At 39.1% G+C, this 14379-nt stretch overlaps 1 protein-coding gene and 2 non-coding genes across 5 annotated transcripts; 2 read left to right on the forward strand and 1 right to left on the reverse strand.

Moving 5' to 3' along the window:
• Positions 1 to 8234: 8234 nt before the first annotated feature.
• trnay-gua lies at positions 8235 to 8320 on the reverse strand. Its single transcript is given in 2 exon segments — positions 8235 to 8270; positions 8284 to 8320. It is a non-coding gene; the product is annotated as a tRNA-Tyr (tRNA).
• A 410-nt stretch (positions 8321 to 8730) lies between these two features.
• On the forward strand, positions 8731 to 8803 carry trnaa-agc. The gene has a single exon. It is a non-coding gene; the product is annotated as a tRNA-Ala (tRNA).
• A 237-nt stretch (positions 8804 to 9040) lies between these two features.
• trim55b (tripartite motif containing 55b) lies at positions 9041 to 13589 on the forward strand. 3 transcript variants are annotated; one of them, XM_026363242.1, is made up of 9 exons: positions 9041 to 9128; positions 9468 to 9928; positions 10315 to 10484; positions 10963 to 11140; positions 11284 to 11379; positions 11963 to 12196; positions 12285 to 12307; positions 12696 to 12820; positions 12910 to 13082. In XM_026363242.1, exons 2-9 carry the CDS (start codon positions 9809 to 9811, stop codon positions 13080 to 13082), a joined length of 1119 nt encoding a protein of 372 aa, XP_026219027.1. In that variant the 5' UTR covers positions 9041 to 9128; positions 9468 to 9808. The 3 variants fall into 3 exon arrangements, with proteins under 3 accessions (XP_026219027.1, XP_026219028.1, XP_026219029.1); XM_026363243.1 differs by lacking the exon at positions 9041 to 9128 and adding an exon at positions 9203 to 9331 and having other exon boundaries at positions 12910 to 13589; XM_026363244.1 differs by lacking the exon at positions 9041 to 9128 and adding an exon at positions 9203 to 9331 and having other exon boundaries at positions 10966 to 11140; positions 12910 to 13589.
• The last annotated feature ends 790 nt before the right edge of the window (positions 13590 to 14379 follow it).

The following is a 14379-nucleotide window of genomic DNA, read 5'->3' on the forward strand; positions in this document are numbered from 1 at the left end:
TATATAATAATCCGTGTTCCTGCTCATGTAGTTTGGTTTTGTTCCATCTGCACTCTCTCCCTTTAATCTGATCATGTTCGCATTCTTGTATGACACACAAACAACAGTAAGCAGCTCTGCACAAATCTGATCCTATTGCTTCCATGGCCCACACATCCTTGTATGCCTTGCCTTGTATGTTTCTCCTTTCCTAAACTTTTGCACCTCATCATTGACTCAGCTTTGCCTGAGAATCTGCTCTTGCACATCTAGTGGCCTGTTCTTGCCTGTGAACCTCCTCATCAACCAGTTTCCTCCTGTCAGCTGCTGCTGCTTTGCTCTATCCAAGCAGTAGTTGCCCACCAGCATCCTTGTGTATAAGTGCTCTCTGAGCCTGTAACACTGACACCTTAGTGAACTCCATATCTGCTTATTTCTCTACACTAACAGTGCCATTTCTAGCCTTGCCTTTTTGTTCAACTGGTCAAAGTGATCTCCATAAAACCTTTCCATACAGTGCTATACTGCTAAATGAGTATACATTTCAATGTCTTGGCACTTGGCCGTGAAGTCCTCTATACTTACATGTCCACAATGGCCAGTGTGTCCTTATCAGATCTGTGGACACTGTGTCTTTGAAATGAGCAAAATAGCGCACACAGTTTTGCACCTTTGTCATCATAAATACAGAAAGTGGAAGTATCTGCTATAGAGCAGTGGACTACAATATGATGAAACAAACTCAGAACCTACAAAATCTTTTTTGGTTCACATCAAAGCCAGACAAGTAATATTCCTTCAAATGACTTGGTGCCGAATTTGAGTCCGGGATCCATTACTCCTTAAAACATCCATGATACATCCATGGAAATTAGCTGTGGGAAGATCTGACTTCTTCATATGTATAACTATCTACAACTGTTGGTTAGGCTACAATTATAACTGTGCTTTTGAGAGATGGATTGTACTGCAGGAAGCTGTACAGACAGGCACAGGGATCCTCTTGGCTGAATTCTTGTTAAGTGTTTACAGCTAATTACAGTTAGCCAATGTTACAGTGAATAGCAGGTTAAGTAAATCACTCAGTCATTAACCTTTTATAAAAGGCGAATAAAAATAACAATGTGCAGTTTATTGGATTGGATTTGTTTCGTTTTAATTTAGGCATCTAAAATCACATTATAGTACTTCATATGACGGCATGTAGTAAATGAAGACATATGCAGAATGCATTGTAGAGTACGTTATGTGTGTACTGATTTTATTGTGTGCATGCACTGTTTGGGATTATCTGTCTGCACCAAATATGATTTTGTTCCATGATGGTTGATGTAAGAATGAAATCTAGAGAAGCAAATAACTCCTACAGAAAAGCATACAGCATTACAGGACCAGAACAAGCACATTTTACTGATGGTTTTTGTGCCATGGCCATGTGCTGGGGGACAATGGATGTACCATGGCAACAGTCAGGACAAGTGCCAAATGAAGCACATCCCCCTCCCTCCCCATTTCCATGGGTCTGAATATAGTTTGCCACATTCATACCCCCCACAAAAATGTCCTTATCCAGGAGCCTAAGGCAAAATTGGAAAATACAAGTTTTATTCAAGGTGTACATGTTTGAAACTACATATACGTTGTATATAGATATGTAAGTTGGCAGATGACACAGCCGTCCGTGGTGGGGACTATACCTAACAGTGATGACGCAGCCTACAGAGAGGAGGTCCAGACCCCCACATGCTGGGGCCAGAACATTTAGTTGCTCTTCAACATCTGCAAGACAAAGGAGCTTGGACACGTGAGGAGTTTCATGTACCCTGGTGTTCATCAGTCAGAGCACCTGACGTACAGAGTGAACACCAGGGACCTGGTGAAGAAAGCCCAGTAGAGACTGTTCTTTCTGAGGACCGCCAGGCCTGTGAAAACACTGACGGAAGAATCAATGGTACTTTGCACTTTAAACTGCACTTTACAATGAACACTCTCCCCTTTCATTATTTGCTTATTTCTTATATGTTTAGTACTTGTCTTTTTCATTATTTTATTAATGCAATTGCTGCTATTTTTCTGTCTTATATGTGTGCATATGTGTTCCCTTTAACTTATCCTTGAATGGAGCACATGCTGCTAAGAAAGGATTGCTTTCAAAGAGAGTTTTGTTGTATAGAAATGAGCAGTAACAAACAATTTCATCTACAGTCCCTCAGTTACATACAGTATGTTTACCAAAAAGACAGATATAGTATTCTGAAAAAAACGCACATCATTACTTTTCACTCTACCTCAATCAATTAACAGATATCTGTTAGCAGAGTTGCAGTTTACATGTATGTACAGATTCATATTCTAATACATTTATAGATGAGTTTGTGCTAGTAATGAAATCCCCTCGCGATGTTCCTGAGCTATACCACTGACGTGAATGGGATAAGCCTGACAACACACCGACCTTGACCTTTGACCACCGAAATCTAATCATTTCATCCTCGTGTCCAAGTGAGTGTTTTTTATTAATTTTATGTATCAAGTACGTGAAAAGGCTTCTTAATTACTACGCTTGTAATTAATTACTTCCCTCCCTGGTACGTGAAAATTGATTGTTAACTGATTTTTCCTCCACAAGCACAACAGAGAAGGTCCACTGCATGAGCTTTAGTGTTTTTGGATTCTTAGTTTACAAACCTACAACCCTAGATGTGCTTGATTTGGTAAATGAATAAGTCAGTGTCAGTTGCAATGTGTGCACACAGAGCAGTGCATATTTCACACTCTCCTCTGTGAGTGTATGTGTGAAAAAGATTTGGGAGGCAATTCAGTTCTTCTACAGACATTTTTGCCACATTCACACATACACAGACACCATGCACAGACACACACATTTGTAGCTTCGCAGATGTGTTCAGCAGCAAAATCAGCCTCAGGAGCTCTAGTAAGTCTGCTGAGCTGCATACCTGCTGATTCCCCTTGGGGTCACAAATGTGTATCTGCTCATGAGGCCCCCAGTGATCCATATTCCCTGACTGTAGTTTTAGTGAAAGCTCTCTGGAGACAGATTGTAATCCACCATGGTGTTGATAATAGATTTGTTTGCTACCTCCTGGCACCTGTCATTGGAGTCGATATCTATTGTTATACTGACAGGTTCTGTAGGCATAAAATGCAAGTAAACAAACGCCACTTCACATTAATACATAAGTACATGCATGAACACAAATGTTGTGTAACTGCACATTTTGACTATTCCTTACCAAGAGTTTTAATCCATTTTAATCACAGTAACATGCATTTTAAGATGTTATCTTATCTTAAATTGAACTGATATTATAATAAGGCTGAAATGAAATATATATTTTCTTCACTATAGTACATTTGTTGTATTAGATGTCAACACAATCACCTAAAATGTATCGTTGTATGTATGCAGAGCCATCTTGTGGTGAAAATGAAACCTTACAAAGACACAATAAGGTTCAAATATTAATTGTAAAAATATTTTTTGTTACATTACATGACATCCCAATTGAACAGCATGGGGTATTGATTGTGGCTTATAAAATTATATTCTTCAAAATACTATTGAGACAGAAATCCTATCAAAGACAAACCCATTACACCTTCTTCATGGTAACATTTACAGTATGAAGACAGCATTTTGTATTTTGCTATGTGCTGAGAGAAACCATGTTTGCTGCTAGTGTAAAATTATAAGCTCATAAGTGTTAAACACAGTTGGTTATCAGACAATGATGCTATATAGCAACAATGTCTGCCAATTACATTTTTGAATCATGGGATAAATCACATTTATATTACATAATTTATTCTTAATATAGCATAACAGAGCATAGTATAAATCCTAAGCTTTGAATGCAACAATATAACCACAACAATATAATAACTGTTTCTTAACAACTGCTATGATACCAATGTGTTGTAGTTCATCTCCTGGACATAGTCTGCCTTCTTTCTACCACTAGATAGCACCAGTCTACTGTGATAAAGGCCTATAGCAGGCTTTATTATCAGTGTTCATAGCTCAGTCTACTATATGATGATCCTTTGATCCGTATTAACATTGCTATTTTTATTGATTGTCACTATTTCTACCGTCTATTGAGTTTGATGACAACCAAAAATAAATAAATAAAAGTAGTAGTAGAAGCAACAGCAGTAAAATCTAATCTCCCAAAGACTGATGTATTGTGATGCTAAATTCCAGTTATTATGTTGTAATGTATGTTCTGGTGGTATATACTGGTACATGGTTAATCACCAATCACCACTTTTAAAGAATCTCAACATTCCTGCTTGATTTTAATCATCTGCATCAAAAAAAAACTTGATGACAACTCTTCCTAAGTCTCTTTGGGTCTCAGTTAAGTATAAAAAACAACAACAACATAAAAACATTCTGTAATCAAGCTGCACATACAACAATCTCTTTAAAATTACATCGATGACAGTACATGTCAACGCATTTATAATAATCCCAGCATCCTGCATTTTTTCTGTGCCCTTAGTGTAACCTCCATAATTCAGACAGGGTCTTGATGTGTAAACAACCAGCTGCTGGATGTTGAAGTCACTCTGCTTCACTACGCTTTGATTAAAGATGAGACAATGTGAACTGCATGTCTCATGGCACAGAGGGTGTACCGCCTCAGTCAAGCTGAGAAGAGCACTTGAATGCTGAGCGTATTGCAGTTTCCCATGACCATGAGCTGCAGTGGTGCCTGTTAAATCAGACTGACGTATCTTTTACGTCATTGTTTGGGAGTGGATGTTATATAAAACTCCATGTGGAAATCTGACTGTTTGATTTCCTCTTTCTTATCATCAAGTGACAATATGTCAAATATGAGATATTTCACAGCACACATTACATATCTACTGTACTATCTGTACAACCCTACTTATACTCACATGCTTACATACTTATCCCATAAACAGTACCATAGATTATTATTAGATAATTAGTTATTATCAGAACTTACTTTTTTATATATATAGAATTTTATTTTATTTAGAAAGACAAGATTTCTGTTTGTGGGTCAATATGTTTCATTACTGTGCTTGGACATCTTTTAAACAATGTTGAATAACCTTGATTTATAGGTATTTATAGGTGTAACAATTATAATAAGAACACTTGTTTTGTGTTGCCTTTTAGGATTTTCAGCACCAGATCATTTACCTGGTTTTAATTAGTGGAAAATGATAAAGAAGGATTTAAGAACTGAGACAAAAGGCGCTGTCGACCTCTGGAGAAGATCTAGTCTCCTTTCTAGTTCTGTACGACTCCCGCCTTCAAGAAGCCATTGCGAAGTCTTGCAGGTAGAGAGTTTATCTGAGAATGCTTACCAAGACATTTTAAATCACAATTGACTGCTCACCATCTGTATGAATACAATATGACTTCCACCTAACTAAAATATTCATACAAGAAAACAGATGGCACTCACTGCTCTGCTCCCTAGTCTGGTCACATATACACTTTTATCATGCTTATGAGCTTGTAAGCCTTTTCATGCACAGCGCATGTAACACATTACATTGTGCCGGTTGTGGGCTGCTCAGTACCTAGAGTCTATACAATATAGTCAAAGCACAGTGCCAACACTGAGCAAAACACAGGAGGAGGACAGTGACTCCAAATGACAGCTTCTGGTCTTAAAAGCAGCTTCATCATTATTATGAGTAAAACAGCAATAGCTTAAAAATTATGAATTCACTTGAATCACAAAGACAGTACATCTTCTTAATTGATCTCATTTGAATTCAGTTTTAGGATCCATCTAAATGGTGTGCATTTGAGCAGTCCTTGCTTGGTGTTAATGAAAATGTGGTCATACTAATTTAGCCATTTTAAACACCCCTGATTAAAACTGCATGAAGTGGTATGCCCACAGCATCACAAAGTGCTGAGAAAACGTTATTTGTGGCAGATCACAGGAAAAAGATATAAACAGAAAGGAGAAATCGGGTGAAACATACATGCCAGCTTATACTTTCCTAAATTTACAAATCATCAGTGTAAGTAACTTTACAGTAAAGTGTAGGATATGACGTTGATAATTATTGCAATGCTGTTTTGTCTTTCTATCTTTTCTAGAGACAGTTCTCACCTTTGAGGTGTTAACTTGATACATGAATACAGTGTCTTTACAGCTGTGGTTCCTAACCTGTGGTCTGCTGTCCTCAGTTGGACACTAAATGAAATAGAGAGACAACTCAAAAAGGCTGGCATTCATTAATTTTCAGTCATATTAGCTGTCTAAAATGTTTTAAAGTGACTCACTGACTCTGAAAAGCACTGTGCGCACTGTCATGTGGCCTTATTACAGAGTGGACAGTGGTGCAAAGAGTCCCATCTCATATTGTATGAGTCAGTTAGAATAATACAGATGTACATATGCCATACTTGCTTTGATGTAAGGTATCTGCAGCATTTCGGGTAAAAGGTACTGATACTGACAGTGTTGAAGAAAAGTTGGATGATCCACACACACATTAGCCCATGTTGTTATCTCAGAAGGGAGGCCTTGGTTACTATCTAGCTCAACTGTTTCTAATTGATAACGAACACACATACATGGAGTCGCCAGACGTCTACTGATTTTCAGTCTTCAGCCGTGGCTCAAAAGAATCTCTGAGCTCATAATGAGCCACAGCTAACATATGCAACACTCTCTCAAAATCATTCAGAATCCCTTCAGGACACATGCACATTATGACATAACCATGAGTCTGTGTGTATTTCCACAACAGACCCTCAGAGTAACTCAAAGAGTAGCAGCTATGAAATCAGCACCTCTACACAACATCATAATTTAATATAAAGAGAAACATTTATTGAAAATATATATGGACAATAACCAACATCTGAGTAATGGAACTTGTTTGTGGTGGTGCTAGCTCAGCCGGCTGAGAAGATTATCCATTAATAATAGTCTGATCCTCAGCACTGAGGCCTAAATTGCTGCTGATATGTGTTATTTTAATAAATAATAACCATGTGCAATAAAATACTTAGTTTTTTACAGTTTATTTCCAGAATTCAATTTTTTAAATTTCAAAACTTGAATTCCAAAAATTTTGAAAATCCTAATGCCGAATAACTTTCCATACATATTGACGTCACATCCCACCAAGAGGAGAAATGTGGAACCAGCACACTCCCTGGGCCTCTCTGTATTGTAGCTGAAAGGTGTGGGCTGGAAAATGTCATCATCTCTCCATTCTATATTGGGTTTTTCATTAAAATGTGTGTTTTGTTTCTGTTTGTTCCTGAACCTTTTCCACCAATAGAAGTGACTCTATAGCCATTGTCTGCAATTAATTAAATTCCTTTTATTCTATTTATGGGGATTGTTTGTTTTCTTTAACCTTGAAAGTGGCGGATGCTTGTACTGTTGTTGCGCTTTTTAAAACACGTAATGGAACTTTGAAGGTACGAGGTATTGAACTAAAGAGTATTTATGTACCTTTAATCTATGGGAACGAGCAAAATGCCAATGTTAGCACTACATTAGTTGTAGTAGTACTAATCTAAATTAAGAAACTACTGACAACAAAACTGCACAGAAGATAGCAACTGTGCAGTAACACAACCAAATGCCTGCTATTATAAATGGACACTTTATTAGTGTGTGATGCCTGCTGCAGTCATCAACATAACATTAATTACTGTTTCTAAGTCATCCCTCTGAATGCATCTGCAGCACAATTATAAGTTATTAGACAATCACTGTAACTAATAATGTTTTCATCACTAGCTGCAAACAAGGTCAACACTAAACAATTACTTCAAATTCTCCTTTGAATGAAAGTGAATAAAGGTTATTGTTCATTGAGCATGCAGAGGTGCAGCATGCTTTCTGACTAGACCTTGTCTGTAATCATAGCAGGGACAAATATCTGCAATATAACATTCATGACAGTGAAAAACTTGAAGGGGATGTCAGACGTTTATGTATCTGATCACGTTACTGACAAATGTTTAGGATATCAAAACACAGTGATATAAATTCCTCACAATCGTTCAACTAGGCTGCTCCTAACAGTAGTACTACTGAAAGAAACGTATTCGGTTTGTGTTGTTGTGGTTATTTTCCCATTTCCTTTACCTGTGAGTATAAATTAGATGCAACGAGGTAAATCTCTTTTCTCTCCATCATTAATAAAATTGTTTAAACTATGTGCCAAGCTAAAAGGTTAACACCCAATTGTATTGTGGGAAAAAGAGTCCCTCCTTCGAGCCGGATTCGAACCAGCGACCTAAGGATGTCCACGTTTCCACTACAGTCCTCCGCTCTACCAACTGAGCTATCGAAGGGAGATACTGCACAAGGCAGCGCCACAGCTTTTTATAACATACTATTGTACGAACTGAAAAATATGTTACAAACATTTGTCCCACGAACACTGTGTGAATTTATCTGCTTCACCAGCAACTACTATTCTTAAATTCAAACCAAAGGATCTATTATTCAATACAGGGACATTTATATCACAATACAAGGACACGAACACAGACTGTGTTAACAATGAAGACAAGCTAATGTTTGGCCTTTTAGGACTAATGTCATTTTCCCCCACATACGCTAAGACGTCTTTAAGTGCCAAATAATTGTTATTGTCCACAGCTCCAACAACAACGTCTAGTTTTCACAATCCCGTGTCCTGGTTTAACATTTATTTTGTAAATCATTATTATATAGATTTCTGAGAGAAGTGTCGTACAGAGGGGAATTAGCTCAAATGGTAGAGCGCTCGCTTAGCATGCGAGAGGTAGCGGGATCGATGCCCGCATTCTCCAATAATACATTTTTACATTATCTACAGCCTTTAGTTTAGTTTAGCTTAATTTAGTTTAGTTTAGTTTAGTTTAGTTTACTTCTGTCACCCAAAGTGTTGATTTACAGATTTACAAATATCACATAAGGAAGCTTTAAGCTAGGTTAACTGTCCAAGCCATTAACTAATGCTAAGTTAGCTGAAAGCAAAAAGCTTGCTTTAAATAGCTAAATAATTTAAATCACATACGGGATGATTTGTTTAATTCTGGTTTAATCATCGTTTACATTACAAGTGATGCTGCCACATACTGTTTAATGGTATGGGGTCTCTTTTGGACAACTTAGGTAACGTATCTAACAGCTAGCTGTTAGCTAAGAAGTTAGCATCGCCGTTAAGCTAACATTTTACAACGTATATAATAGTATAGTAAACCTATTGTGTTTAGTTTATTATTTTTAGCCTAGATAAAACTTCAACAATACAGATGTGTATCAAGTCTCTATTGAAACTGCTATTTGCTCAATGACTGGGCCTACATTTCTAATCAGTGGGTATATATATATATAAACAGTGTATACAGTCTATGTTCAGAACATGTTGTAGCTGATAGATTTTACTTGAACCCAAGTATTTAGTGTGTTTTATTCTTTTTTATTTTCTTTTACCTCCACATCCTTTCACAGCCGTGCAGTATCACCTTTGTGGATGTGAAGCCCCCGTCCAGTCGACTCTGATAGTGGAGAGGATGGCAGGCAGCTGCTCTGTTTCAAATATGGGCAAAGTAAAAATGGCTTCGACGTGACAGCAAGAGATGCTAAAAACAGAACTGACACCACCGAGGCTGCAGCCCACACCCGCTAGGACAGCAGCAGCAGCAGGCCTACTCCTCAGCTGCCTGTGGGCCCACTGTGGACTGGCTTTAAAAACGGACCTTTTACCAGCCCTGTCCCGTCAATCGGGTCTAATTAGGCTTTTGTCGCCGTGACTCTGCGTTACTAAAAGCTTCTGTCACTAAATAACCACCATGGAGAACTTGGAGAAACAGCTGATTTGTCCCATATGCCTGGAAATGTTTACAAAGCCTGTGGTGATTCTACCCTGCCAACACAATCTCTGCAGAAAATGTGCCAATGATGTTTTCCAGGTAAGTAACTGATTAGTTTGTTTTAGTGGGAAGACTTTTTTTGTACACCCTCCTAATAACTGTTTGGATAAGACTGCTTATGTTACTTGTTTATGCTATCATAAGAAAGTGAAGAGCTATAATCTGAAAAGAAAACTGTGTACATTACAGTTATTCATTAACACAATAATTACTTTTACAAATACTGTTAATCTAATAAACCAGGAAAAACATGTTTAGAACTAGGACATCGTTGTTAAGTGTTTAAGACTTTAAACACTACATTTTAGTGATGGGGTTACACGTTTATGTTGAGTGAAAGATTTGAACTTACTTGCAGCTGAGATGAACCTTTCCATTAAAACCTATGTGCTACTATACTAACTTTCTGTTTTAACTGTTCACAGGCTTCAAACCCATACCTACCAACAAGAGCTGGCTCATTGACGTCTGGCGGCCGCTTCCGATGTCCCTCCTGTAGACATGAAGTGGTTCTGGACAGACATGGCGTTTATGGGCTGCAGAGGAACCTGCTCGTTGAGAATATTATTGATATGTTCAAGCAGGAATCAAGCAGGTACGGCAAGGCAGGACGGCCACACACGATATTTTAATATAAAACTAAATTGAAGGAAACAGTCACTGCAACACACCTTGATAATTCAGCAACAGGGTTTGTTTATAAGACAAATCTATCTGTCACTCTGGAGGCAGTGAGCAGAGATAGTAAAGGAGAATACAAATACTGAATTGAGATTTCATAGCATTCTTTATTTAGATTTAAAAAAGAAACAGTCAATGGACAGACAATGGATTTAGCCTTTGAGTTATTCATAAAAATAAACATTTTACAGAAAACACATCACTAAGCCCCTGTATACTCGTGTAATGATGATGCATCGATTATAGTGCCGACAGGCAGGACGGATGTATCATCAATAAACTACTAAGATGCACCTGTGACATTATCAAACTGACACCAGACGTCTCATCAATATGCACCAAAATGTACAGCCTGACACAAACGTATCACTGTTGCCCAATACACTCAACAGCAGCAAGCCAGTGCCAGAGAGAAAGGAAGAAGCGCCGATGTGTGACGTCCACGAGGAAGAGAAGATCAACATTTACTGTGTGACCCACGGCGTGCCCACATGCTCCATGTGTAAGGTTTTTGGAGCTCACAAAGACTGTGAGGTGGAGCCTATCAGTAGCATCTACCAGACCAAGAAGGTGCGGCCTTACAAATGTATATGTTTCAAGATGTGAATATGATTAATATATTAATATCAGTGTGTATTTACATTTACTATAACCGTGTGCCAGATTTAAATTGCACTTGATCTCAGGTGTTTATTCTCTCTCCTGCTCCCCAGACAGAGCTGAGTGACGGGATTGCCATGATGGTGGGTAACAACGACAGGATGCAAGGCATCATTAGTCAGCTAGAGGAAACCTGTCGCGCCATAGAGGTCAGTGTCCAACTGCTGCAGCGCCTGGCCGCTCACTCACGCAGCAAGCCTCACCCTAAACACAAACAAATGCACCTGCACTCACCTGCACAGGCGTATAAGGAGACTTGATGTGTCCTTGTCACTGCAACTCTCACTGCTTTTAGCTGTCTGTGAGTGTTGGACACAGAAAAATAAAGGTTTTTGTCCCCCACGTTTTCCTCTACATACACGCAGACACAGAACGCTAAGCATTATATCTCTGACCCACTGACTTTAAAACAAGTAGTGTTATTGGTGATGGAGAACAGAAAGGTCTCCTGTGGTTCACATACTGTAAGACAGGTGGACGTAGTAGAGACGAAGCTTGAGTCCATGTGTTAAGTCCTCCATGTGTCGCCCTCAATGGCGTCACTCAGGAGAGACCTGCAAATTGAGCTTCACTGGCACTACCGCGAGTTCCACTATCCCCGAGTTTCATTTACACACACTACCCACACACAAGACTGTGGTCAATGAATAATGTGGATGGACTTTTATCATTTATGATCTTTCACTGCACACGTACATTATCTCCCTCTGTCACTCTCTGATGCATGTATAGGAGAATGGTCGCAGGCAGAAAACTCTGGTGTGTGAGAAGTTCGATCAGCTGTACTCTATCCTGGAGGAGAAGAAGAGGGAGATGAGTCAGAAGGTGACGGCTGAACAGGAAGAGAAGGTGAACTATATCCGGGGCCTGACCAGGAAGTACGGAGATCATCTGGAGGAGAGCTGTAAGATTGTGGAGATGGGGATCCAGACCATGGAGGAGCCAGAGATGGCCTTGTTCTTACAGGTCTGACTCAGTACTAAAAGATAATAATAATTGTTTAATAGTTACAGTTGTCAGTAATGTTCTTTCTTTCTTCCTCTCTCACTTTTAGAACACAAAGCCGCTTCTCAAAAAGTGAGTACATGAGCATCATCAAATACAGTAAACTGAGAGTGGGAAATACCTTTACGATCAGTAACGTTCTTAAGGTTAAGCCAGTTTCAAATCTACTGAAAACACAGCAGGTATCTTTTACATTTTAAGGGCTCTTTTGTTATCTTGTTTTATATATCCTCATCAATGAATTTGTACATAAAACCACCAGCGAAATGCAGCAAGCGAGGTCACACCTGCTCTCCGGGAGCTGTCAAAAGTATTTCAGTGAAATGTATGAAATCACTATCTTTAGCTGTGGCATCCCACCGTAAACACCACAGGCTGCTGATGTTTAACAAGTGTTGCATTCACTATTTGTGGACACATCTTTTCCTATAAATATGCTAAATGAGCATTTTGCCCTCAGGATTTCAGAAGCATCCAGTACAGCACATTTGGATAAAGTTGAGCGTGGCTATGAGTCTATGGATCATTTCAACGTCACCTTCAGTAAGGAGGGCATGGCTCTGCGAAGCATCGACTTCATCCAAGGTGATAGTGGAGTGACGGCAGCAATTTGCTGCTTAAAGCCCAGACTTGTCGTAGTCTGACTTTTATTTCCTATCCTGTTCTTTTCACAGACGACGAGGACGACGATGATGAAAATGAGGATGGAGAGGGAGGTGCAGAGGAATCAGAAGGGGCTCAGACTGCCGGTGGAAGCAGTGCCGTTACAGACGCCTCCGTCCAACCTTCTCCCCCACAGCAAGTGAACTCCTCCTCCAGTGCAGCCAGGAGCACTGCCTCAACCTAGTTGTCAGCCACCAGCCCAGACAGCACATTACTAGGAGCAGAATAAGTGTTACTCCAAGATGTTCATTTGAGGTCAGGTATTATACATTTTCTCCCAGACTGGTGACACAGAGACTGGTTTAGATCAGCATGAGTTGCTGAGATAGATGTAAAGGAAGAGACTTAAGTGAATAGAAAGTTGTGCTTAACTGCACATTTTTTTAAATTTAATGATTAGCATTTTGAACTCACTGAACAATAAATGGGCTACGACTGTCTATTGATCTGGTCTCCATAATGTTTATATGTTTTTAATGCATCTGACCTTTTTTCAACTTGCTACTTAAACTGCATCGTTAGACAGCATGCAAGTAATGTCAGATTATTTTTTATGGCTGTTGCAACTCTATGAGTAATGTAACAGAGTAAAAAAAATAATAACAGCTTTTAAATGTTTCATATACAAAACAGCCTTTATTGTGTGCTAGGTTATTTTCCTGTTATGGATGAAACATGACATCTTGCAGTGTTAGGGTGTATTATATTTTTTGAGTCAATAAAACCTAATTTTACAAACAATCTCGAGTACTTCTCAAGTCTTGGGTCTTACTAGATGAACAAGAATAAGGACAGTTCTTAGTTTCATGTTACTCCCACAAGTTGCTGTGCTTCAGGTTTTTGTGTAGACTGAATTAGCTATAAAATAGATTTTGTGTAATACTTATCCCTGTTTGTGTGTCTGTGCACATGCCTACTGGAAAAAGACTTATTTTCTCTTTCCCCCTCGCTTTATCACTTCTTCACACTCTTGTTCATCACTTCTGTCAAAGGAAATCCAACTAGAAAAGGCATTAGTCTCCTTTTTATAGCTGTTTCAGGCAGTTGTAAGACCCAGCAGAACTGTATGGTCGTGATACAATTCCTGCCCACAATCTACTGTACATGTGAGACTGCAGCAAGTCTCAGGACATCAGTCTTCTATTTGCAGCGCTGCAATGGTCTCACCTTGGCTGTGACTCTGCTATTGAGGCAGTCCACCACCGAGTCCCATCTAATTATTATACACCATCTCTCAGTGAGTTGGATCCTTTACAAATGGGCTCAATGCAGCACTAAGCCCCAAGTTGCTAAGTGGGCCAAACAGAATAGGATGACTCACTCGCAGCTCTTGTTTAGTTTACCCCAACACTGTAGGTCAAGGATCAGCACGGTGTGCACACAGACACACACACACGCAGTGCATTTCACACTCAGTTAGCTGTCAGTGGTGCACCTTTGAGCTGTCTGTGGGTGTAATGACAATTTAGTCTTGAGATTTG

Source organism: Anabas testudineus, chromosome 2, assembly GCF_900324465.2.
Source record: "Anabas testudineus chromosome 2, fAnaTes1.2, whole genome shotgun sequence".
Classification (NCBI taxonomy): Eukaryota; Metazoa; Chordata; class Actinopteri; order Anabantiformes; family Anabantidae; genus Anabas; species Anabas testudineus.

Coding starts and splice junctions, on each gene's coding strand:
- trim55b (XM_026363242.1), top strand. CDS start 9,809: ATGGAGAACTTGGAGAAACAGCTGATTTGTCCCATATGCCTGGAAATG. Junction 10,485..10,962: donor TTCAAGCAGGAATCAAGCAG/GTACGGCAAGGC, acceptor TACACTCAACAG/CAGCAAGCCAGTGCCAGAGA. Junction 12,821..12,909: donor AAGCATCGACTTCATCCAAG/GTGATAGTGGAG, acceptor TTCTTTTCACAG/ACGACGAGGACGACGATGAT.